This window comes from Rana temporaria, chromosome 5 (genome assembly GCF_905171775.1).
Source record: "Rana temporaria chromosome 5, aRanTem1.1, whole genome shotgun sequence".
In the NCBI taxonomy this organism is placed as follows: Eukaryota; Metazoa; Chordata; class Amphibia; order Anura; family Ranidae; genus Rana; species Rana temporaria.
The window spans coordinates 399,689,658-399,717,342 of NC_053493.1; the positions used below are offsets into that span (position 1 = coordinate 399,689,658).

Here is a 27,685-nt window from a genome sequence, read left to right on the forward strand (position 1 = left end):
CCTTCCCCTCTTTTTTTATAACCGTTATCGTTGCTGTTAGCGCCTCTCTGCTCATCTCATATTCTAACCCCAGACCATTGAAGTATTGACACATTCTGGGTACTAGGATGTTACTAAACTTTTGTATATATGCAGTCGTAAAGCCATCTGGCCCCGGACTTTTTCCTTTAGGGGAATTTTTTAGGGCCTCCCTGATCTCCTGCTCAGTTATGCATTCCTCCATTTTTAATCTTTCGTGCTCTTCTATCTTCGGTAGACTAGCTTGCTTTAATACTTCCCGTATCTTATCATTTTTTTCCCCCAAGTCCCTGATTTTATGTTGAACACCATATAGATCTCTATAATAACTTCTAAAGGAGTCTGCTATTTTATTTGTCGCATATACAAGATCCCCATTCTCAGCCCTAATTTTTTCGATGAAGTTCCTAGTCTTCTTTTTTTTTACCATTCTGGCCAGGTTTTTGCTAGGTTTATTTCCCCAAACATATCTTGCTCTTGCTGTTCTATCTATGAATTTCTTGGTTTCTTGTTCAACGAGCGCTCTATACTCATCTCTTACTATAATTAACTCTTGAAGTGTTTCCCTCTGCCCCTGTGATTTATGTTCCTGTTCTAGCCTGTGTATTTCCTCCCTTAAAATTTTAGGTTTACTCGTTCTTATTTTGTTTTTCTTTGCCCCTTCTCTAATGAAAGTTCCTCTTATGAAGGCTTTGTGGGCGTCCCAGAGTAAGGCTTTTGAAATATCTTCCTTATCGTTCTCCTGGAAATAGAGTTCCAGCTCTTTTCGCACTTTCTCGGCTACCTCCTCGTCCTCCAACAGGCCTTCATCCAGTCTCCACTCTGGGGGACTGGCTTTTTGTATGGCTATTCTTATTTTCATGGTTATGGGGGCATGGTCGGAGATCGTCATGATCTCACAACTTGTCTCCACCACACCCTCCAGTAGTCTGTGGCTCACGAGGATGTAGTCGATCCTCGAGTACGTCCCATGTACTGAGGAAAAAAAACGTATAATCACGGATTTTGGGGTTGCAAATTCGCCATACATCCACCATTTGATTCTGCGTCATTTGTTTTTTAAGTGACGCGAGGTGCTCCCGTTTATCTCCCAGGACATGGGACGTACTATCTAGGCTTGGGTTCATACAGAAATTAAAATCGCCCATCATCACAACCTGTCCTTCTTCAAACTCTTTCAATTTTCTAAATATCTTGCTGATATATTTGACTGGGTTAGCGTTAGGGGCGTAGACATTCGCCAAAGTGAAATCTTCCCCTCCCAGTTTTATTTTCAGGAATAGATACCTGCCCTCGGGGTCAGTCTGCCTATCTACAAGAGTAAAACCTATTCCTTCTGCAAAACCTATTGCTACCCCACGGGATCGTGATGACACTGTGTCCCCATAGTACCATACAGGGTAGTCAGGTGAGTATAGCTTAATATTTGACTCTAGGGTGATATGAGTCTCTTGGAGATATACTATATCCGCTTTATACTGCTTTAGTTCACCTAGTATTTTGTGTCTCTTGATATACGAATTTAATCCTCTTACATTGTAAGAGAGAAACTTGATTTCCGTCATTTATAGAAATATCTCTCGGCCCCCCTTTTTATTTTTTTATTTTTTCTAAAGAGTTCAGAGAATTTTTCTGTGGAGTCGTTCAGATGGTACTTTATGTTTTGTGCCCTCATAAGCTCCAAAAGGGGTTTCAAATGTCTTCTCCTGGCCAACGTTTCTTTAGACAGATCAGAGAAAACTTGTAGCTTGTAGCTACACAAAACTTGTAGCTCAGTGTCTCTATATCTCAAGGGGGGTTTTCCCCTGAGGCTTCCCCAGATTTCTGCTTTATCCGCACAATTTCTAAAACGTACAATCACATCCCTTGGACCGTATCTTCCTATCTGTTGGGGGTTTCCCACCCGATGCACTCTCTCAATCTTAAGTGGCTTAGATTCTACTGATCTTACTAGCAGGGGGTTAAATAGCAAGTTCGTAATGTCTCTGAGATCTTCGTCTTTTTCTTCTACCACCCCTCTAATTCTAAGATTCTGTCGTCTATTACGGTTCTCCTGGTCCTCAATCATATATGCCGCCAGTCTCTGATTTTCAGTCAGGGCTTTTACTTGCTTTTTCAGGGAGTTGATTTCCTGGTCCTGCTCTTCTATTCTCCTTTCCGTCTCGACCACTCGTTCGCGGAGCCCTCCTAGGTCTACTCTTACCTTGTTAATTTCTGTCTTGATGATGTTTTCCATGGCATTTTCCATCCTCAACAGCATTGCATTCATCTCTGCCTTCGTGGTGGGATGTGTATCTTGGGCTAGCTCCCCTACATTATATTGCTCTTGCTCACTTTCAAGTGTCGTTTCACCTCTAGAGCTCTCGGCGCTACCTGTTCCTGCACCCTTTTTTGTATCAATCTTCTTTTTCAGATTTTTTTGCGAGACCTGGGCTTTTGCTATCCCCTTCTTGAGTCATGTATTGTTGTATGGAGCTATTCCCTGAGTTGTTCTTAATTGGTTTTGTAGTACCTCCTCTCGTTGATCTATTCATTTTATTGGTGGGTCTGATTCTCTTCCCCAGTTTGAGACGGAAAAAAAAAAAAAAAAAGGGGCCGCGGGCGGGGGGGGGGGGGGGGGGGTGGGGGGTTGTCAACCCGTTGTTCCGAGCGAACAACAGCTGATTGGTTTCTATGTAGACCTGCGCCAGATTTTGCACTCTCCGGTTTTAGTAAATCAACCCCAAAAACGTATTTATTTAACATTCTGTTTCCATAAATACTCTGCTCGTTAAGCTGAATAATGTAATTTGAAAAAATGATATTGAGTTTGTTTAACATATAACAGCTTGCTGACCGCATAACTTAGTTATACAGCGGCAGAGCGACTCTCCTGTGCCAGATCACATACTATGTACGTGATTCGCCATTTCCTGGTAGGGGGCGCGTGCACGTGCCACAATTTTCACAGCAAAGGCCGATCAGCAGGTGCCAGCCTATTGATGTCCGCCGGCACCTGCTGATCGGCAAGAAGAGACCCAGAACAAAGCTCTGCCTATGTCAGGGTTGCCCAACCTTTTAAAGAGTGAGGGCCACTTAAGCTACTTGGTAACTTGTCGCGGGCCACAATGAGCGGAGCGGGCAGATTACAGACACAGCCCGCTCTACTCTTTGGGTTCTCTGATCCTCCCAGACAGAAGGGGATGGATCCCATTCTGTTTTTTTAGTAGATCGGATTGGAGGTAGGCGGGGTGTAAACAGACACACGTCTGTGTACATCTACCGCTCCATAAAGGTAAATGGAGGGTCCAATTGGGTCCGCCTGAAAAATGGACAGGCGAACACGATTGTGTGAAAGGGGTCTAAGGCTGCTTTCACACTAATGTGCTGAATTTTTCCCGCACTGTGAATGCAACGCACTTTGCCACAGACTTCTATTATATTATTCAAAAGCACTTCTGGAAGAATGGTCAAACATTCCCATAGACACACTCCTAAACCTTGTGGACGGCCTTCCCAGAAGAGTTGAAGCTGTTATAGCTGCAAAGGGGGGGCCAACTCAATATTGAACCCTACGGACTAAGACTGGAATGCCATTAAAGTTCCTGGGGCAGATCCACGTACATCGGCGCATATTTCCGCCGGGCGTAGCGTATCTAAGATACACTACGCCGCCGTAACTTACTTTTTTTTTAATTCTCAAAGAATGCGCGCAGTAAGTTACGGCGGCGTAGTGTATCTTTGGCGGCGTAAGGGCGCGCAATTCAAATCGATGTGATGGGGGCGTCGTGACCCGACATAAACAACGTTTTTTTAACGGCGCATGAGCTGTCCGTGGGGGTATCCCAGTGCGCATGCTCTAAATTAAACCGGAACAAGCCAATGCTTACGACGGTGACATCATTCTACGCAAATCCCTATTCGCAAACAACGTAAAAAATTCAAATTTCGACGCGAGAATGACGGCCATACTTAACATTGAGTACGCCACCATATAGCAGCTTTAACTATACGCCGGAAAAAGCCGAACGCAAACAACGTTAAAAAATGCGCCGGCCAGACGTACGTTCGTTGGATCGCCGTATCTAGATAATTTGCATACTCAACGCGGAATTCGACGGAAACGCCACCTAGCGGCCAGCGTAAATATACAACTACGATCCAACGGCGTACTAAGAAGTACGCCTGTCGGATCGATCCCTCATTCCGTCGTATCCTGTTTTGTGGATACAAAACAACGATACGACGCGGGATCTTTGAAATTACGCGGCGTATCAATAGATACGCTGGCGTAAATTTCATTGTGGATCTGGCCCCATGTGCGTGTAAAGGCAGACGTCCCAAGTCAACACTCCTTTGTTCCATGTCACTTGCTCAAAGTACCAAAGCCAAACTATCTACGTAATGGTCAGAGAACCAGTATTTTTCAAAGCAGACCTCAGCCATAGCATCCTCCATATTCCTCTTATGACCGGTTTCCTTCAAGTAAATCGTATTTATATCTGTAAAGTGTACCTGTCCAAGATGTCTTTGGGGTTTCCCCGGCCTTCCTTTCCACAGTAGCAGCCGTAGGATTCAAACTCTTGGGGACAACGACCGGTCAGACAATATAACATTTCCCCGAGTAGTGGTAACTCCATGGTGTTCCCATCTTCTTTCAGTCGCTGGAAGTGGAATCTGTCACATACTTCAAGGACAAAGCAAAAATATTGCAGCTTTAGTTTAGTTCCTTCTAAGGTGTCTATTTACAAGGACCATGTGTGTCCCCTTAGCCTGCACTTAAATATTGGTTGTCTAAACTCTACACTGTTGGAGCCCATATATATATATATATATATATATATATATATATATACATATACATATAAAAATATAGGGCCAGATTCACAGATAACTGCGGCGGCGTAACGTATCGTCTATACGTTACACCGCCGCAAGTTTTCAGCGCAAGTGCCTGATTCACCAAGCACTTGTGTGTAAACTTACGGCGGTGTAACGTAAAGCCGTCCGGCGCAAGCCCGCCTAATTCAAATGGGGCGTGTACCATTTAAATTAGGCGCGCTCCCACGCCGAACGTTCTGCGCATGCTCCGTTTGGAATCTTTTTTGTATGTTTTTTCATTGTGAATCACAAATAACGATACGACGCGGCAAATTTGAAAGTACGCCGGAGTATCAGCAGATACTCCGGCGTACTTGTACTGTGAATCTGGCCCATAATTCTTTATTTTCATTTTTAAAGACATACAAGAAAAGGTTCAAAAGTTGCAACAGTATACAGGCTCATTATGCTGCATACTAGCTCATTATGCCTTACACTTTTTTTCTTACAGGGCATACAACCGCTTTAATGAAATTAACAACAGGTACACTAGATGGGCAACAATGAGACGACCTTCAAAACAGGAATGGTTTTTCAGGGGGAGGTGTCCGACATTTGTTTACCCTACTCATCTTTTTCTTTGGCTAGGGTCAGTGTCACTACTGGTAGCACGAGGCGATACTTGGACCCTATAAAGGTTGCACAGGCAGTCCAACTCCTCCAGGATGGCACATCAATACGTGTCATTGCCAGAAGGTTTGCCGTGTCTCCCAGCACAGTCTCAAGAGCATGGAGGAGATTCCCGGAGACAGGCAGTTACTCTATGAGAGCTGGACAGAGACGTAGAAGGTCCTTAACCCATCAGCAGGACCGGTATCTGCTCCTTTGTGCAAGGAGGAACAGGGTGAGCACTGCCAGAGCCCTACAAAATGACCTCCAGCAGGCCACTGGTGTGAATGTCTCTGACCAAACAATCAGAAACAGACTTCATGGGGGTGGCCTGAGGTCCCGGCCCTAGTGTGCTCTGAGCTCACTGCCTGACCAAGTGGAGCTCAGTTGGCATTTGCCATTGAACACCAAAATTGGCAGGTCCGCCACTGGTGCCCCATGCTTTTCACAGATGAGAGCAGGTTTACCCTGAGCATATGTGACAGACGTGAAAGGGTCTGGAGAAGCCACAGAGAACTTTATGCTGCCTGTAACATCGTTCAGCATGACCGGTTTGGGGGTGGGTCAGTGATGGTCTGGGGAGGCATATCCATGGGGGGACGCACAGACCTCTACAGGCTACACAATGGCACTCTGACTGCCATTAGGTATCGGGATGAAATCCTTGGACCCATTGTCAGACCCTACGCTGGTGCAGTGGGTCCTGGGTTCTCCCTGGTACATGACAATGCCCAGCCTCATGTGGCAAGAGCATGCAGCTAGTTCCTGGAGGATGAAGAAATTGATACCATTGAATGGCCCCCCATGATCACCTGACCTAAATCCACTAGAACACCTCTGGGACATTATGTTTGGGTCCATCCGGTGCTGCCAGGTTGCATCTCAGTCTGTTCAGTGATGTTCTGGTCCAGATCTGGGAGGAAATACCCCAAGACACCATCCGTCGTCTCATTAGGAGCATGCCCTGATGTTGTCAGGCATGCATACAAGCACTTGGGGGCCATACAAACTACTGAGGACCATTTTGAGTTGTTGCAATGAAAGTTCAGCAAAATGGACTAGCTTGCTGCATAATTTTTTCACTTTGATTTTCGGGGGTGTCTTTGAATTCAGCCCTCTGTAGGTGGATAATTTTCATTTCCATCAAATGATGTGCCATCCTTTCATTCCTAACACATTACCCCGTCCATATCAGTATAGATATCCAGCATGAGATTTCTGATGGACCGTTTTCATCGGTCAAAGCGGATCGTGTGTGGGCGCCATCGGTTATTTATTTATTTATTTAGGTTAAAAAAAAGACAACTTGCTTTAAAATTTAACCGATGGATGCCTAACCGATAGGTCAAAACCGATCGTTAGTATGCAAAACCATCGGTTAAAAACCCGTGCATGCTCAGAATCAAGTCGACGCATGCTTTGCTTGGAAGCATTGAACTTCGTTTTTTTCAGCACGTCGTTGTGTTTTATGTCACCGCGTTCTGACACGATCGGTTAGTTAACCTATGGTGTGTAGGCGTGACAGACCATCAGTCAGCTTCATCGGTTAACCTATGAGACCGGTCCGAATCGGATGGACTGATCGTGTGTACGCGGCTTAACCCTCCATCCCTCTACTGCTACCTGAAGTTTGTTTAATAAAGCACTTAGAAAAAAACACTAAAGCCCTGTACACACGATCGTATATCTGATGGAATCTAATCCGATGGATTTTTTCGTCGGATATCCGATGAAGCTGACTCTCATCAGTCTTGCCTACACACCATCGGTCAAAAATCCGATGGTGTCCAATGTGGTGATGTACAACACGTGCTGAGGAAAATTACCGTAAGTTCAATGCTTCCGAGCATGCGTCGACTTGATTCTGAGCATGTGTGGATTTTTGACCGATGGACTTCCACACAGACGATCGTTTTTGGTGATTGGTGCATACATCTGTTTGACATTTTTTTTTCCAATATAGACTCTTATGCCGCGTACACACGATCATTTTTCATCATGGAAACAAACGTTTTTCAGCATGTTCAAAAAACAACGTTTTCCCAACTTCATCATTAAAACAACGTTGTCCACACACCATCATTTTTAAAAATGCTCTAGCAAAGCGCCGTGACGTACAACACGTAGGACGGCACTATAAAGGGGAAGTTCCATTCGGATAACGCCACCCTTTGGGCTGCTTTAGCCGATTCCGTGTTCGTAAAAGACGATTTGCGCTTTTCTGTCTGTTACAGCGTGATGAATGTGCTTACTCCATTATGAATGGTAGTTTTACCAGAACGAGCGCTCCTGTCTCATAACTTGCTTCTGAGCATGCGCAGATTTTTTTTGTCGTTCTAGCCCACACACAATAATTGTTTACAACCCGAAAAACAACAGTTTAAAACTATGTTTAAAAATGCAGCATGTTCGAATTTTTTTTTTTGTCGTTTTTCAGAACCTGAAAAATGATGTGTAGCCCACACACGATCATTTTAAATGACGTTTTTGAAAAACAACATTTTTTTCATGATGAAAAATGATCGTGTGTACGCGGCATTAGTTCTGAAACGGTGAAAGGAGGGGTAATGGCAGGAACCAAAATTATTCTCAGTAGCTCCTACAGGGGTAGTTCTACAGTTATTTATTACAAAAAATAAAAAAAATTCCCTTTAAGAGCTATGAGCGGAAGTGATGTTATGATGTCGCTTCTGCCCTGCTATGGTATGGAGACAGGTGGGGGCCATCTTCCCCTCACTCGTCTCCATACAAAGCTAGGAAGAGGACCCGATCACCTCTGCCGCTACCGATGGCTCTGGTAATCGGCGGAGAGCGGCGGGAGGGGGAGGGCCTTTCCCTCCGCCAATAAAAGTGATCTCGTGGCGAATCCGCCGCAGAGACCAGTTTTCTCTGAAACAAGACCGCTCGCTAAAGAAGAGGATACCGGGGTTATGGTAGCTAGCTGCTGCCATAACAAAGATATCCCTCTTCAAAGTGCTGACGGATATGGGCGTGAGCCGTTTCCTCCTTTTCAATAATGAGATAAAAAATTATAATAATAATAAAATAATAATAAAAATACTACAAGTACATGCTCATTGAAAATACACTATTTTCTTTTTTTGCCGGATGTAATGAAAGAATTTAAAAAGATGGAGACCGGTAAATACTAGGGGCCAGATTCACATTTCTCTGAAACGCCGTCGTATCTCTCAGAGTATCTATGCGACTGATTCATAGAATCAGTTACGCATAGTTAGCGCTAAGATCCGACAGGTGTAATTGTTTTACACCGTCGGATCTTAGGATGCAATACCGCGGCCGCCGCTGGGGGGGGTTCACGTCGTATTCCAGCGTCGGGTATGCAAATGAGGTTTTACGGCGATCCACGACGGTTTTTCGCGTTCGTTACGTCATTGCTAGTCTAGTTTCCCGTTGCAAAGTTAGTCGTCGTTTTACCTGCCCTAACTTTACACAGCCCATGTTAAAGTATGGCCGTCGTTCCCGCGTCGAATTTCAAATCTTTTTTTTCTTGCGTAAGACATCCGGGAATACGAAAGTACGCTACGCACGCCGCCGTTCGAAAAAATGACGTCACTTCGTGCAAAGCACGGCGGGAATTTCAAAACGGAGCATGCGCAGTAGGTCCGGCACGGGAGCGCGCCTAATTTAAATGGCACACGCCCCTTTAAATTACGCGGGCTTACGCGGGAGGCCGCCGGCGTAAGTTTTCACGCAAGTGCTTGGTGAATCAGGCACTTGCGATGAAAACTTGCGGCTGTGTAACGTATATACAATACGTTACGCCGCCGCGATTCTACGTGAATCTGGCCCTATATTACCAAATCATTCATCTTGTTCCTCTATCCATCCTTATGCCATTTTTCTTATATAAATTCGGAACATTGCAGGCCTGCAAGATATCTTCTAATTAATGACATTCACAAGGCACACCGGCTCCCTCCGGCTCTTGGCCTGTCAATGACAGGAGTCTCTTTTTATCCCGTAGTGTCTCCTTCACTCACCTTGCTGGGAAACGGCCTGTCCCCGGCTATATTTAGATTGGAGAGATCGCATGGTGGACGGTAATGTCAGCAGGGCACTGGAGTCATCATGGGGCGATGGGCACATCTGGGCGTCCCTCGAGGCACTGAGATGGTACAGCTGCTTGCTTGGCACCAAGTCTTAGGGGACTAATAGAACTCTCTCTTTCCCACAGATGCCATTAAATATGTCAACATTTGTTTGAATAAACCATACCGGGCTTTTTTATCAAAACGTTTGAGGACCAAATGTATCCAATCCTCTGAAATATAAACTTTTTTTAAAGTGATTTTTTTTTTTGATGTCACAATCATCTGTGCCCAGTCTTGCCACACAGAGTTAATCCAGCTTTGAGCAATCCTCTTTTATTGTTCAGTGAAATAAAACGGACTTGCAGAGAAAATCCTTAGTCCGTTCCGCCCCCTTGCTGTGAGTGACAGGTTATTTACATATCTCATGCACTAGCCTGGAGACTGGCATTATTTTTTAATTTCCCACCCCCACTCCTTTTCTGAAGTCATGTGGTTACTTTTCTGGATTTTGACTGGATGTTGGTGATCATAGCAGAATTTAGTGTAAGAAATACACAGGACAAAATGCATGTTGACAAGGGGAGTGTAGAGGAGGGCGGGGAGTCTACTGACATCACGGCTCCACCCACAGAGCTCCAGACAACAGATCCACCCACACAATCTGCAGTTTTTCAGTTCTTATAACAGACATTTGACAGGTAAGGATACATGCAGGAGGCATCTATATTCTTATAGATCAGCACTATGGGCCATATTCTCAAAGAATTACGCCGGCGTATCAGCAGATACGCTGAAGTAAGTCCGAATCTAAGGCCGTCCTATGTTTAAGTGTATTCTCAAACTGAGATACACTTAAACATGCCTAAGATACGACGGCCAGCGCCGTTGTATCTTAGGCTGCAATATCTACGCTGACCGCTAGGTGGCGTTTCCATTGCGGTCAGCGTAGAATATGCAAATGACTAGTTACGCGGATTCATGAACGTACGCTTGCCCGTCGTAGTGATTTTACGTCGTTTCCGTAAGAGATACGCGGCGTAAAGATAAACATGCCCCCTAGGTGGCGTAGTCAATGTTAAGTATGGCCGTCGTTCCCGCATCTCAATTTTAACATTTTACGTCATTTGCGTAAGTCGTCCGTGAATGGCGCTGGACGCCATTTACGTTAACATCAAAACAAATGACGTCCGTGCGACGTCATTTAGCGCAATGCACGTCGGGTAATTTACCCGACGGAGCATGCGCAGTACGATCGGCGCGGGAGCGCGCCTAATTTAAATGATCCACGCCCCCTACCAGGATCATTTGAATTAGGAGGGCTTGCGCGGGTGTACTTTACGCGACGCCGCCGCAAGTTTACAGGTAAGTGGTTTGTGAATCAGCCACTTGCCCGTAAAACTTGCGGCGGAGTAACGTAAACGAGATACGTTACGCCGCCGGAGATCTACGAGAATCTGGCCCCATGGCAGTAGTTTAGAAAGGATGAGAGTGGCTTTACATCCACTTTAAGGAAGAGTAAGATTGCCTACGTATTGATATGTATCTGTCCATCCAGTACACAATTTACACAGCTCAGCCACACAGCCCTGTCTAGAAGGGGATGCATTAAAGTCAATTGGGAAGGAGAAAATAAGGTGTTTTTTAGGGGTGCAATGGAATTTAAATGGCTCCTCTGGGTTATAAGCCCCTTTCCATCCTGGCCCTGTTCTTATGCCAAAAAAGGTCAGCAAAAATGGTCTTATTAGCTGGGAACATAGCATTAAATATTGAGGAACAGAGGGAGGACAGAGGGAGGAACCCCAAATTCTAACCTTTTTATTTACAAATAAACATCTTATACAGGGTGACGCTGACTTCACACAAAGTGGTTTCTAAAGAAAGTATCTTTCAGGAGCTGTTTGCCTTTAGATGCTTTCTCTCTAATTGAAAGTCTCTAAAAGGCTGTACAGAGCGAAGTTGTAGGTGTGGGAAAGGGGGGGGGGGGGGGTTTCTCGCTCTCCTCTACATCATCCAGAACTCACAGTATAATTTAAAATTAGCCCAGTAAATGTGTACATTTTAGGAAAGGAAGAATGGTGAGGGGAGATATATATAGTAATGTAAAACACTATGCATTCTTTTACACTTTTTAGTATTGACCCACCTTGTTCTACGGACTCGCCAACATCATTATCCGTTCCCACAGATACGTCCGAATTTAAAGTACTCTCCTCTGCTATCTTGAAGCCTGACTCTGTGCAAAGAAAGTTCACACTATGAATAATAACTTATTAAAATATACTTAAACACAATTAGGTAGATTCAGTAAGAATTAGGCAGGCTTATCAGTAGATAAGCCGACCTAACTCAGAATCTACGCCGACTTATGTTTAAGCGTATGCTCAAACAGAGATACGCTTAAACATATCTAAGATACGACGGCTTGCGCCGTCCTATCTTACATTGCAATATTTTGGATGGCCGCTAGGTGGCGCTTCCATTGCGGTCGGCGTAGAATATGTAAATGAGTTGATACGCCGATTCACGAATGTACGCCCGGCCGCCGCAGTAGATTTACGCCGTTTCCGTAAGGCATTATCAGGCCTAAAGTTATTCCATCTATTAGGTGGAATAGCAATGTTAAAGGTTGGCCGCCGTTCCTGCCGCGAGATTCAAAATTTTTACGTCGTTTGCGTAAGTCGTCCGCGAATAGCGGTTTACGTCCACGTCTAAATCAGTAGGCCTGTGCGGCGTACTTAGCCGCAATGCACACTGGGAAATGTAGGCGCCCGGGGCATGCGCAGTAACAAAAAAACGTCAAAAACGTAAGGTCAAGCCTTATTAGCATTAAGCACGCACCCCTTCCACACATTTGAATTCCGCGCCCTTACGCCCGCCCGCTTTACGCTACGCCACCGTATATTAGCAGGCAAGTACATTGAGAATCATGTACTTGCCTAGCTAACTTACAGCGGCGTAGCCTAAACAGGCTAAGCTACGCCGCCGCAAGTTTAAGCCTTTCTCTCTGAATCCACCTAAAATACTTTAATTGCATGCTACCATAGAGGTGTGCCTGGGCACACTCTAATCACACCGTGTGCTGCAGATTTCCCCTGATATTTCACCAAAGTCCCCTAACTGGGCTCCTAAAAAAAAAAAAACAATTGTACAAAATAAAATACAAATAAAAGCAACTGATATTCACTGCCCTGCTGACACCAATCTGCCCTACTGACATTGTCAGTACATATGCACACACACATGTGTTTGATGTTTGAGGTGCACACCCTAATGCCACAGGCTGTGCACACCTATACATGCTACTTGTTGAACCTGGTTCTGTAAAGTGAAAAACAAAAAGACTTTAATGCATTTAATTTTTTATTATCTTTACCACCACCTTTGCACCACCACCTCTGCACCACTGCCGCTGCACCGCCAACTCTGCGCCACCATCTCTGCACCACTACCACCGCTGCACCACCACCTCTGCACCACCACCTCTGCACCACCGCCTCTGCACCACCACCTCTGCACCACCACCACCTCTGCACCACTGCCGCTGCACCACCACCGCTGCACCGCCAACTCTGCACCACTACCACCGCTGCACCACCGCCTCTGTAGCACCACCCCTGCACCACTGCAGTGAAACGGTGGTATACGGAGTTCATTGGGGCTAATTAGAGTTAAATAAGGGTTAATCAGGGGTTAAATACATTTATTTAAAAAAAAATAGCTGATGTCAAATGCTGAGCAAAGTTACTGTAACACCTTTGGTCTACAAATGAAAGAAATAGTAAGTACAATGAAGCAATCCATCCTTGCAGACTGTCTGACTTTTGACAGCAGCTGCTGCTGTGCAATATAAAGCAATTCCCAGCTGTCATTCTGACAGCTGGTAATTACCAGTAATAGTGTAGAAGGGAGCAGCATTAAGCGCAGAGGAGCTGGACGTAAGAAATTTGTCTTAAAAACACTGAAGCATCTCTTACATTGAAAATCCTCATGTGGTACAATATGACATGAATGGTTTCTATTTTTACACAAATAGAGTTCACTAGAAGTGGGGTAGGCAAACTTAGAGAGGTGGAGATCAACTCTGATGTTTGATTTTAGGTTTCAAAGGCTTTAAGGTTTTAGGCATGCAGCGCAGTATAATAGGTTCACTTTATAGCTGGAGAGTTTTGGAATTCCCATCATTTTCTCTCACAGTAAGAATGGTCACCAGGACTAACATAGAGAGTGAATCTCCCCACAAGGATGTTTCGTCAGATATGACGGCCCATCAGAAAGTGAATCGGAAGTGACGTTTTGTCGCTGCCATCTTCCTACACCCCGCACTCCTCCGCAGTACGGATACACTGAGAAGGGGGGTAAGCGAACATCTTGTTACACCCACCAGAGTTTTGCATGTTACACGTTTTTTTAAAAGTAAACTGACTTTATAAAGTGAAATACAGTACTTAGAACTCTGTCTTATGCCGCGTACACACGATCGGTTCGTCTAAGGCCTCGTACAGACGAGGGGATCTCCGCTGGAAACGGTCCGCCGGACCGTTTCCAGCGGAGATTCCTCCTCCGGATTTTGATCCGATGGCTTGTACACACCATCGGATCAAAATCCGCGCGGAATACATCCGCGGTGACGTGGACGAATCATTACGACGCATGCGAGGGAGGGGAGTGGACGGATTGATCCGGTGAGTCTGTACAGACGACCGGATCAATCCGCTGGAAACGATTCAAGCGGATAGATTTCTTAGCATGCTAAGAAATTTCTATCCGCTTGAAATCGATCGGCCCGACGAATCTCTGTGGATAAATATCCGCTAGGCCGTACAGACGACCGGATTTGTCCGCTGGAACTGATCCGCGGATCAATCCCAGCGGATAGGTCCGGTCGTCTGTACGAGGCCTCAGGAAAGCGGTCTGATGGACCGTTTTCATCAGACGAACCGATCGTGTGTGGGCCCCATCAGTTTTTTTCCCATCGGTGAAAAAACTTAGAACCTGTTTTAAAATTATCCGATGGTTAAAAAAACGATAGAAAAAAACGATCATCTGTGGGGAAATCCATCGGTTAAAAATCAACGCATGCTCAGAATCAAGTCGACGCATGCTCGGAAGCATTGAACTTCATTTTTCTCAGCACGTCGTTGTGTTTTACGTCACCGCGTTCTGACACGATCGTTTTTTTAACTGATGGTGTGTAGGCAAGACTGATGAAAGTCAGCTTCATCGGATATCTGATGAAAAAATCCATCAGACCGTTTTCATCGGATGAACCGATCGTTTGTACAGGGCATTACAATATAGATGTTGAATTTGAAAATCTGCGGCAAGTGTGCTGATCCTACAGGTTTGTCAATCGGACATTCACACAGAGTTATAAGTACTGTATTTGACTATATAAACTCAGTTTACTGTTAAAAAAAGTGTAAAATGCAAAACTCCGGTGGGTATAAGATGTCCACCTACCCCGTTCTCAGTGTATCCTTACAATTGACGAGTGCAGGGTGTAGCAAGATGGCGGCAACGAAACGTCACTTCCCTTACACATTCTGACAGGTCACCTAATCTGATTAAACACCAGCACAGGCAGCAATAAACACCTGACAGTGGTTCTAACCCTTCTCTACCCAACCCAGCTCAATTCCCAGTTTAAAGTAATAGAGGGTGCAAAGGTGCCTTGCATGCGTTTGGAAAATGTGTGCTAACTAAACCCCTGTTTTTAGCGCATACTGTTGGACAGGTTAATTTGGTGGGTAAGCAGACTGGGAATTTTCCCTGGTTTTGTCTGTTTGTTACTGATGTAAATTTGGTCAGGGGACACACTGGGCACCTTTGCTACCATCAGTGTTGTCAACCGTCCATATTTTTACAGACAGTTCGTAAAAACGGACACTTTTTCCCCCCGTTCGTAAATGTCTGTGGTTGCTGGAATGTGCCAGTAAAAATAGCCGAGATCGGTTCGGCTTGGAACTGCGCATTGAGATTGGAAGCAGGTGGTGATGGTGGCTGCGGTGGCACCGCAGAGGGGGATGGAGACAGGGGGAGATTGAAGGTGTTAGTGGCAGGGGGTAATTGGAGGCAGGGGGTGTTGGTGGCACCGCAGAGGGGAATGGTGGCAGGGGACGATTGAGGCAGGGGGAGATTGGAGGCAGGGGAAGATTGTGGTAAAGCATAGGGGGGTGAAAGCAGGGGGTGTTGTTGGCAGAGGGGTATGGAGGCAGGGGGTGATGAGACTAAATAATTTGCCCTTATTATATCGAAAATAACAAAAATATGTTTTTTACCTTAAAATCTACCTTAAAGTGGAGGTTCACCCGAAAACTCAATTTTTTACATTAGATTGATGCTCATTTTGTCTAGGGGAATCGGGTGTTTTTTTTTAAATCGAAGCAGTACTTACCGTTTTAGAGAGCGATCTTCTCCGCCGCTTCCGGGTATGGGCTGCCGGACTGGGCGTTCCTATTTGATTGACAGGCTTCCGACGGTCGCATACATCGCGTCACTCTTTAACGAAAGTAGCCGAACGTCGGTGCGCAGGCGCCGTATAGAGCCGCACCGACGTTCGGCTTCTTTCGGCTACTCGTGACGCGATGTATGCGACCGTCGGAAGCCTGTCAATCAAATAGGAACGCCTAGTCCCGAAGACCATACCCGGAAGCGGCGGAGAAGATCTATCTCTAAAACGGTAAGTACTGCTTCGATTTAAAAAAAAACACCCGATTCCCCTTGACAAAATGAGCCTCAATCTAATGTTAAAAAAAAAAATTCGGGTGAACTCCAGCTTTAAATCACATTGCCATTTGCCTAGCGTACCTAGCCAAATTTGCACCTAAAAATGTAATTTAGTAACTTTTGTGAAATGCCAGTAAAAACGTGTCTGCTCCAGTAAATTTCGGGTGTCATGCCAGTAAATTTCAATCTGGTAGGTTGGCAACACTGGCTACCATTGTCCTATGTGCTGGGTGTCCAGTGTGCCCCCATGCCTTTAATAGAGGATTGGGCTACCTCCAGGCCCACCTTCCCCTTATCTATCAATTAAAATGCATGTGCTGCCATTGTGGAGACCCTCATACATTTTCAAGGGTTAGAACTGCAAGTAATACAGGGTGCCGTGAAGCTTACACATGTATTTGCAAATGTGTGCTAACTAAACCCCTGTTTTTAACGCATACTGTTGGACAGGTTAATTCAGACTATGCATATATTTTAGTTCTCTGATACAGCAGGAAAAGTCTCAGTTCTTCTGTATGAAACATATAAAAAATAGCTCTTGCTAAAGGAGTGCCAATGAATTAGGTGAGTGCCTACAAGTACCTACATGTATGAAGGACTTTCAAATAATCAGCAGGACAGGACACTTACTTGTTGGGCTTATTTCAGCAGGTGGAGAGGTGCCTAGATGGGGAAACAAGATGAGTTATATTAGGACTTGATAATATTGTATCCTATGGCTTAAAGGTTAGATCAGCCATTCACTGACTCAAGTGCAGCATACTGTAACAAAGCTATGGGAAGATTGGAGCAAGAGCTTGCAATCAACAACTGGGCTTACCAGTTAACAAAAAATAACGGATGTTACCAATATATTTCAGCCAATCCCAACCACTCTGCTCCAAGCCTTTAATGCTGCTCCACCAACCGATGGGTGCCGGTTCCAAAGAAAAGTGAAGCTGCTCTCCTTTTAGAGCTACCTAGAGCTTCTAAAACAGGAGTGCCCAACCTTTTGAAGAGCGAGGGCCACTTAAGCGACTTGAAAACCGGTCGCGGGCCACAATGTGCGGAGCGAGTGGATGGCATGTGCGTGTCGGCTCTGCATATGCAGAGCTGACATGGACACAGCCCACAATACTTTTTAGCGGATCGTATTGGAGGTAGAACACGAGTCAGTTTATGTCTGCCACTACTTAGAGGCGAATGGAGGGTCCAATTGGTCGGACTGTCAGACTGACCGTGTGAAAGGGGCCCAAGGCTGCTTTCACACTGATGCGCTGCGGTTTACCCGACTGGTGCAACGCAGTGTACCTATCGCTTTCCTGCACTTTGTAATAGACTTCTATTATATTCTGCAGGTTTGGTGCACTTTCAGAAAGCACACCAAACTCGCAGGTAACAATAGAAGTCTATGGCTCAGTGCAGGTAACCCGCAGGTAAACTGCTCTGCACCTGCAGATCAGTTTGAAAGCAGCTCAGTAACCACTGCAGAAAAGATATGCCCATATATACACTGTGATTTTGGTAATAAACTGACCTTTAATAACAGTATTCTATTCTATCCCAGAGCAGGAGGTCGCGGGTCACATCAGAGGGCTCCGCGGGCCACATGTGGCCACATGTGGCCCCTAGGCCACTGGTTGGGCACCCCTGTCTAGAGCGACCTGTACCAGGTAGCATTAAAGCGGTGGTTCACCCTCCATAGCAACATTTTAGCATAAATTAAGGCATAGTAGCGCGAGCTACAGTATGCCTGTCTTGTTTTTTTTAGCGCGGTACTCACATTGCAATCCTCTATAGAAGATTCCGACTCCCCGCGGGGAATGGGCGTTCCTATCCAGACGGAGGATGATTGACGGCCGGCTCTGGCACGTCACGCTCCCCGAAGACAGCCGGAGTAGGTCTCGGCTCTTCACGGCGCTATACGGTGCCTGCGCACAGACTATGCGCAGGCGCCGTGAAGAGCCAAGCCTATTTCGGCTATTTCCGGAGAAGCGTGACGTGCCAGAGCCGGCCGTCAATCATCCTCCGTCTGGATAGGAACACCCATTCCCCGCGTGGGAGTCGGTATCTTCAATGTACGATTGCACTGTGAGTACCGCGCTAAAAAAAATCAAGACAGGCATACTGTAGCTCGCGCTACTATGCCGAATTTTACGCTAGAAGAAACATTTTTTTTTTTTTTTTTTTTATAGGGTGAACCCCCGCTTTAACAAGGATTCCTTCTGGGTTTTTAGTAGGAATGGGTCTTCACTTTAGTCTTTGGTACTTGTTATATTTTGGTATATTTTTACACACAACTGGGAATAAACAGGAACAAGGGGTTGTAAAGGTAAAAAAAAATCCCTAAATAGCTTCCTTTACCTTAGTGCAGTCCTCCTTCACTTTCCTCATCCTTCCATTTTGCTTTTAAATGTCCTTATTTCTTCTGAGCAATCCTCACTTACTGTTCTTCTGTCTGTAACTCCACACAGTAATGCAAGGCTTTCTCCCTGGCGTGGAGAAAGCCTCTTGAGGGGGCGAGCAGGAGTGTCAGGACGCTCACTAACACACAGCTCCTTTCTCTATCTGCAAAGTAGATAGCGTCCTGACCCTCCTGCTTGACATTTAGACTCACTAGAGAATTTACACCTTTTTTTTTTTTTCAATTTATTTTATTTTTTGTTTAGCACAACACAGTATATTTATATTTGAATTTTGTGATAATATCTCATGGCAGTGGTGCAGCTTGTCTTATTTTGTGTTTCTCAAGGGCAGTATATCTTTGTTCACATAACTAAACAATATTGTACTTCAACTCTTAGGGCCAGATCCACGTACCTCGGCACATACAGTATATATGCCGGCGTAGCGTATCTCAGATACACTACGCCGCCGTAACTTAGAGCGGAGGTTCCTTATCCACAAAGAATTTGCGCCGTAATTTACGGCGGCGTAGTGTAAATGTGTCGGCGTAAGGGCGCGAAATTCAAATGACTAAGATGTGGGCGTGTTTTATGTTAATTTAACTTGACCCCACGTAAATGATGTTTTTTTTGAACGGCGCATGCGCCGTCCGTGGGGGTATCCCAGTGCGCATGCTCGAAATCACGTCGCAAATAGTCAATGCTTTCGACGTGAACGTAATTTACGCAAAGCCCTATTCGCGAACGTTTTACGCAAACGACGTAAACGACGGAAAATTCGACGCTGGCCCGACGTCCATACTTAACATTGCGTACGCCTCATAGAGCAGAGGTAACTATACACCGGAAAAAGCCTTACGCAAACGACGTAAAAAAATGCGCCGGGCGGACGTACGTTCTGAGAATCGGCGTATCTAGCTAATTTGCATACTCTAAGCGGAAATCAACGGAAGCGCCACCTAACGACCAGCGTAAATATGCACCTATGATCCGATGGCGTACTAAGACGTACGTCAGTCGGATCTAGCCCACATTCAGGCGTATCTTGTTTTGTGAATACAAAACAAAGATACACCGGCGCATCGTAGAACTTACGCGGCGTATCAATAGATACGCCGCCGTAAGTTCTTCGTGGATCTGGGCCTTAGTTTTTGAGGCTTATTCCAAAAATGGCTATGGGCCGAAACGTGTAAGCCTTTGTTTTTTATACTCAACCTGTAATAATAAAATTCTTTGTATTTGGAAGTTTCGAGTTGCCGCCTATTCATCTCTACTAGTCTACATCTGGGTACATGGAAGACACCCTAAAATAGTACACTGAACATTCATCTTCCTTGGGAATTTGGACGGGCGTTGTCTCCTCACTCCTCCCTTAAAAATGCTCAAAGTTCAAAATTTCGATTAATTGCAGCTACAAACAACAATACTTACTCTCAGGGATTGGAGTGGCACTTGCACTGGCATCACCTCGACCTACAGAGGAATGAGAATCATATTACACCAGAATTTGAATTATCTGAATTGTGCATTGTTTGACCTGTTCTGGAAAAAACAGTTACTAAATAATATTCAGAAGTTGGTATCCCCGTGCTGCAGTGTGGCTACCAGTGTTATTAGTGATACTATAAATTGATGCTGAGATGCAAGGTATGGTGTCCCTTTTAAAATAAAACTGTGTGGACTCGGCGCTAACAACAAAAAATCCTCTATACAAAAAATAAATAACGCTCCGTGCAAATTATACTAGGATTATCAACATTAATAGAATAGTAAATCAATTCGTAAAGTTCATACAATGTTCATGTATATTCGTGCTGTCTACTAAGTGCAACCATAAATTAGTCCTCTAAAGTGCAGGTGTGCGCCAATATTCTTTTGCCAGTAATGTGCAATAAAAAGCAATAAGGTGCTGTGTAGACATGTGCAATGACAAAAAATTTGTTTTTTAAGCTATGTTATTTTCGTATTTTTTTCGTAAATTCGGGAAATTCGAAAAAAAAAAATGTTTTCGTTTTTGTTTCATTCGTTTTTTTGCTTTTTTCGTAAATTCGGGAAATTTTCGGATTTCCGAAAAAGCAAAAAACGGAAAAAACGAATTTTCAGAATTAAAAAAAAAAAAGAATTTTCAGAATTTCCGAAAAGAACGGATGAAACGGAAAAAAATAAGAATTTTTCGAAATTTAGAATTTTCCAATTTTCGAAATTTCGTATTTTCGAATTTTTCAATTTTCGATTTTCGAATTTTTCAATTTTTTCGAAATTTCGATTTTCGAATTTTTCAATTTTCAAAATACGAAAATTCGGAAATACGAAATTTCCAAATTTCGTAATTTGAAAAATTCTCAAAATTTTCAAACTTCGATTTTTTCAATTTTCGATTTTCAAATTTTTCCATTTTCGAAATTTCGAATTGAAAAATTCTAAATTTGAAAATTGTAAAATTCGAATTCCAAATTCTAAATTTGAAAAATTCCAAATCTGAAAAATTCTAAAATTCGAAATTTGAAAAATTGAAAAATTCGAAACTTGAAAAATTCTAAAATTCTAAAATTGAAAAATTCTAAAATTGAAAAATTCTAAAATTGAAAAATTCTAAAATTGAAAAATTCTAAAATTGAAAAATTCTAAAATTGAAAAATTCTAAAATTGAAAAATTCTAAAATTGAAAAATGCGAAAATTCTAAAATTGAAAAATTCTAAAATTGAAAAATTCTAAAATTGAAAAATGCGAAAATTCTAAAATTGAAAAATTCTAAAATTGAAAAATTCTAAAATTGAAAAATTCTAAAATTGAAAAATTCTAAAATTGAAAAATTCTAAAATTGAAAAATTCTAAAATTGAAAAATTTGTAAATACGAAAATTCTAAAATTGAAAAATTAGAAAATTAGAAAATTGAAAAATTCGAAATTTGAAAATTGTAAAATTCGAATTCCAAATTCGAAATTTGAAAAATTCCAAATCTGAAAAATTCTAAAATTCGAAATTTGAAAAATTGAAAAATTCGAAACTTGAAAAATTCTAAAATTCTAAAATTGAAAAATTCTAAAATTGAAAAATGCGAAAATTCTAAAATTGAAAAATTCTAAAATTAAAAAATTCTAAAATTGAAAAATTCGTAAATACGAAAATTCTAAAATTGAAAAATTAGAAAATTGAAAAATTCGAAATTTGAAAATTGTAAAATTCGAAATTTGAAAATTGTAAAATTCGAAATTTGAAAAATTAGAAAATTAGAAAATTCGAAACTTGAAAAATTAGAAAATTAGAAAATTGAAAAATTCTAAAATTGAAAAATGCGAAAATTCTAAATTTGAAAAATTCGTAAATACGAAAATACAAAAATTCGGAAATTCTAAAATTGAAAAATTCAAAAATTTGAAAAATTCGAAAACATTTTGTATTTCCGAATTTCCGAAAATCCGAATTTCCGAAATTCAGAAATACGAAAATTCTAAATTTTCGGAAGTCCGAAAATTCTTAAATAAAAAATTTGTAAATACGAAAATTCGTAATTAACGAATTTACGAATTTTCGTAAAAAAATTAATTAGAAACAGAACGAATTGCACATGCCTAGTGTTGTGCTCCCCACCTTGTGTGCCCTCACTCACCACCTAGGTATTGCACCTTTTAGAGTAATGACAATCCTCAGATTCTTATGATGGGCAATTCTCAACTCCTCCGTGTAATCCAACAGGATAACGGGTCTCTCGTTTGTGTTGTCATGCAAAGGGAATCAGGAGATACCCATAGCATAATTACATTTTTATTAAAAAAACTTTTGTAAAAACAGATGTAACAGTCACACAACATTTTCTTGGATCATGCCGGCTTGCAACACAATTCCGCAGCCTTCACTCCAAACACCAGATGTGATGTCACCGAAAGTTCCTACCCTAATGCATTTCACTCCTCCCCGAAAGCTCTGAAACTTTGAAGATGCTCCCGAGGAGGAACAAAATGCATTAGGTGGGAACCTCTGGTGATGTCACGTCCGATGTTTGGAGCGCAGGCCCACGCGGTTGTGTTCCAAGCCGGCGATGCACACTACTGATCCAAGAAAATTATGTGTGAGTGTTACATATGTTTTTACAAAAGTTGTTTTAATAAAAATTTAATTATGCTATGGATATCTCCTGATTCTCCTTGCGTGACACCGCAAACGAGAGACCTGTTATCCGGTTGGATTACATGGAGGAGTTGAGAATTGAAAATCATAAGAATCTAAGGATTATCATTACTCTAAGGCCTCGTACACACTATAGGTTAACCAGAGGACAACGGTCTGATGGACCGTTTTCATCGGTCATAACCGATCGTGTGTGGGCCCCATAGGTTATTTAACCATCGGTTAAAAAAAAGCCAACTTGCTTTAAATTTAACCGATGGATTCCTAACCGATAGGTCAAAACCGATCTTTAGTAGGCACAACCATCGGTTAAAAATCCACGCATGCTCAGAATCAAGTCGACGCATGCTTGGAAGCATTGAACTTCATTTTTTTCAGCACGTCGTTGTGTTTTACGTCACCGCGTTCTGACATGATCGGTTATTTAACCGATGGTGTGTGGGCGCGACGGACCATCAGTCAGCTTCATCGGTTAACCGATGACAACGGTCCTTCAGACCGTTCTCATCGGATGGACTGATCGTGTGTACGAGGCTTAATAGGCACAATACCTATAAGGAGGTGGTGAGTGAGGGCACATGGTGGGGAGCACAGCACCTATTAGAAGTCTGTAAATGAGGGCACAAGAGGTGGGGAGCACAGCATCTTATTGCCTTTATCATACATTACTGCCACAATAATATTGGAGCATTGACTGCGCTTAAGCCCTCCTTCACATTGAAGCGATGTGTCATGCATTTTGACAAGTCAAATCGCATGACAAGTCGCAGCCTATTGCCGGCAATGGATTTTGGGTGCCTATTCAATAGACATCTGTCCACACAGATGTCTTTCAAGTGTCACCCAAAGCTGCACTGACATGTGGCTTTGTAATTGTGTGATTTCAGATGAAGTCACGCAATTTCAAAGCTGCGTTCAATGTGAACGAGGGCTTAGAGGACTAATTTAAATGTTTGCACTTAATAGATGGCATTAGATGAACTTTGTTTTTGACATAACTAACAGTTTGCATAGAAACACACCCTGTGAGTCATTGTGGTTAAGCTGATTCACGGAGCAGCCTGTTGTGTCAGCAAAGTCATTAGCTAATTCTTGTTAATTAAGTCAGCAAGTTTAAATCATGATAAGAAAGTACAGAGTTTGTATAACTTTTAGAAACATATGCATTAAAACACAGCCCCTCCCTTCTTTCTTCTGCATATAAGCCACTGTTGTTTTCAGTTTTCAGTAAAAGTCAGAGATCTTATGAGCACACTCAAGTCTGTTTCCCTGTGTCTCATTTGGTCTCTTACAGATCCCAGGGTCGCTGAAGGTATTCCTGCGTTACCTGGGTGGCCGTTAGGGATGAGTTTCGAGTTCGAGTCAAACTAATGTTCGTCTCGAACATCGTATGTTCGATCGTTTGTCGAATTGCGAACGTTTTGGGACGTTCAAGCCAAATTCGCTTCACGGCCCATAATTCACTGCGGCATCGCAGTGCATTGCTGGCTGATGATTGGCCAACCATGCACTATGACCCACATGCTTCGCAAAATCACAGTGCCCTCTGTACAGAGAGCCATAATTGGCCAAAGCCAGGGTGGCTTTGGTCAATTATGCCTATGGGGATTTAGTACACGCCCCACACTATATAAGGCCGCCTGGAAGTCAGCCTTGTGTAGTGTGTTCCGGCGTGCTGAGAGATAGAGAGAGTGTCATTTCATTTGAGTTAGATAGAGCAGGCAGGCGAGTAAGTTAGCTGCAGTTACAGTGTGTAGAGGATATATATGCATCCCAGGTGTTGTATATATATTTATACACTGTATTCAGTTTAGCTAGAACCGTTCCTGTTATTCTCTTCATAATATACTGACAGGCAGGCAGGTGATTGTGCTAGCTGCAGTATTTTCACTTAGTGTACTGTGTCCTTTGCACAGTGTGCACCTAAAGCTACGTGAATACAATTGCTGGTGTTCTCATACTAATACCACAGGCAGGGAGCTCCAAGTATTGTCAGTTAGTGTACTGTGTCCTTTGCAAACAAATTCTACTTAACAAACCTACAGTCCCTGTCTTGTTTGCACCGCCTGTATACTGCTGTTCAGAGTATATAAAGGGGGGCCCCACAACTTTCCTTTTTTTAATTTGGGTGCGGGGTTCCCCTTAATTTCCATACAAGACCCAAAGGGTCTGGTAATGGCCTGGGGGGGGGGGGGGGGCATGCCATTTTTCTCAATGATTTTCATCCATATTGCCGGAACTAGACATTACATTAAAAGCCGCAAGCAGTTTTAAATGACCCTATAGAAATTTCATTTTATGCAGGAACAGTTCTAAACATGGGAAACACGGGCCACTTCACAGGCATACTATAGACACCCAGCAGGTACGATATTTAATGGAATATTTCACTTTTTTTTTTTTACTTTAACCAGTTCCCGACCCCCGCATGTACATAAACGTCCACAATATGGCACGTACAGGCACATGGGCGTACACGTACGTCCTCGCCTATTAGCAGGTGGGGGGTCCGATCGGGACCCCCCCCGCTACATGCGGAGATCGGGTCCGCTCGGGGAGCGATCCAGGACCACGGCGCGGCTATTTGTTTATAGCCGCTCCGTCGCGATCGCTCCCCGGAGCTGAAGAACGGGGAGAGCCGTGTGTAAACACGGCTTCCCCGTCCTTCACTATGGCGGCGCATCGATCGCGTCATTCCCTTTATAGGGAACACACGATCGATGACGTCATTCCTACAGCCACACCCCCAAACAGTTGTAAACACATACTAGGTGCACCCTAACTCCTACAGCGCCACCTGTGGTTAACTCCCAAACTGCAACTGTCATTTTCACAATAAAGAATGCAATTTAAATGCATTTTTTGCTGTGAAAATGACAATGGTCCCAAAAATGTGTCAAAATTGTCCGAAGTGTCCGCCATAATGTCGCAGTCACGAAAAAAATTGCTGATCGCCGCCATTAGTAGTAAAAAAAAAAAAATTAATAAAAATGCAATAAAACTATCCCCTATTTTGTAAACACTATAAATTTTGCGCAAACCAATCGATAAACGCTTATTGCGATTTTTTTTACTAAAAATAGGTAGAAGAATACGTATCGGCCTAAACTGAGGAAAAAAAATGTTTTTATATATGTTTTTGGGGGATATTTATTACAGCAAAAAGTGCAAAATATTGCTTTTTTTTCAAAATTGTCGCTCTATTTTTGTTTATAGCGCAACAACTAAAAACCGCAGATGTGATCAAATACCACCAAAAGAAAGCTCTATTTGTGGGGAAAAAAGGACGCCAATTTTGTTTGGGAGCCACGTCGCACGACCGCGCAATTGTCTGTTAAAGCGACGCAGTCCCGAACTGTAAAAACACCTTGGGTCTTTAGGCTGCATATTGGTCCGGGGCTTAAGTGGTTAAGCATCATTAAAATCACTGCTCCCGAAAAAACTTCAGTTTTTAAAACTTTTTTTGCATTGATACATGTTCCCTGGGGCAGGACCCGGGTCCCCAAACCCTTTTTAGGACAATAACTTGCATATTAGCCTTTAAAATTAGAACTTTTGATTTCGAACTTTTGAGTCCCATAAACTTCAATGGGGTTCTAAAGTTCACACGAACGTTCGGTCCGTTCGAAGGTTCTGATGCGAACCGAACCGTTTCCTCTTCAGATGGTCATACATTTGAAAGTTAATTTCTAACTTTATATGATGTTTTTTATGAATTGATATACTATTCTATTAATGTTTATAATTCTAGCATAATTTGCACGGAGCATTATCATTGTTGTTAGACAGCGCTGAATCCGCACATTCTTATAAAAAAACATATTGTCAGCCTCTGTATTGTTATACTGTCCATTGGATAATATTATTCCTAATTCTTCCCATATGGTGCTTATTCTGCTCTGCTGAAGTAGACAGGGAATAAGATAAATTTTTCATAGATTTATCTGACACACTCACAGTTTGAACAGACATACAACCGATCCTGGCTTTGTGCTATAGATTTGAAAGTTTGGGCCTCAATTATGCTCTTGCTGTGTTAGAATTGAGTTTTATACAGCAAAATAGAGCTCATCCAGCTTTGTGTAGTCAACTTTACAGAACATATGTCAGCCGATGTGAATGGGCATACCAAATGAGAACCAGTGATGGGATGTTACTATTATTATTATTATTATTATATATATAGCGCCAACAGCTTTTGCAGTGATTTACAATATTATTTGAGACAGCACAGGTACAATATTATCCCCTTAGCGCCGACCGTATGCGGCCTCGTCTTGAAGGGGTTTGGTGGACCCATTCACATCGCTCACATCGCTCTTGCACTTTGTGATATGCCTATGATGTTCTTCCAAATGTGAGTGTTAATTTTTTATCACACTATGTGAGTTTTTTTCCCATTACGTATGTTATGTGGTTACCGTATCTCTGGCTCCAACACGACTACATGTATTCACACTTCCTGGTGTTTACTGGAATTTGTGGTGCCGACTGATATGTGGATTTAGGACCAGCTGGATATATCTTGCTGACTAATTATATAAATGTCATGGATATGCAATAAAATCTGGCAGCCTACCTGTCTCCATGTGTTCATTAGAGGCCTGACCCTCTTTCTGGCTGTCTTTTATCACCTTCATCCCTGTATGGCTCCATCCCAGGAAGCCTATATTAACCACTGCACTGCTAGTCTGCTTTGCTGTTCAACCTTTGGTTGTAGCTTGTTCCTGTCTGCAGTGTGCTACGTTTACCTTCCTGTGTACCGACCTTGGCTCATCTCTGACTTCTCCTGTTTGCCTGTTTTCCTAACCCTTGGCCTGTTCCTTGATTAACCCTTGTCTGCCTGTTGCCCCGACCTCGGCTTACCCATCACTATTGCTTGTCCTGGTTGCTGCTTCCCCTC

The 27,685-nt window shown here is 43.1% G+C and overlaps 1 protein-coding gene across 2 annotated transcripts in view; it reads right to left on the bottom strand.

Moving 5' to 3' along the window:
- The window catches only part of OC90 (otoconin 90), a 124,088-nt gene that overhangs the window by 13,777 nt on the left and 82,626 nt on the right, over window positions 1–27,685 (bottom strand). For both annotated transcript variants that reach the window (XM_040354979.1, XM_040354980.1), the window contains exons 13-16: window positions 20,084–20,125; window positions 16,899–16,931; window positions 11,686–11,775; window positions 4,513–4,684 (exon numbers count right to left, since the gene is read on the bottom strand). In XM_040354979.1, coding sequence (XP_040210913.1) covers window positions 4,513–4,684; window positions 11,686–11,775; window positions 16,899–16,931; window positions 20,084–20,125 — 337 coding nt within the window. The remainder of the gene's footprint in view (window positions 1–4,512; window positions 4,685–11,685; window positions 11,776–16,898; window positions 16,932–20,083; window positions 20,126–27,685) is intronic.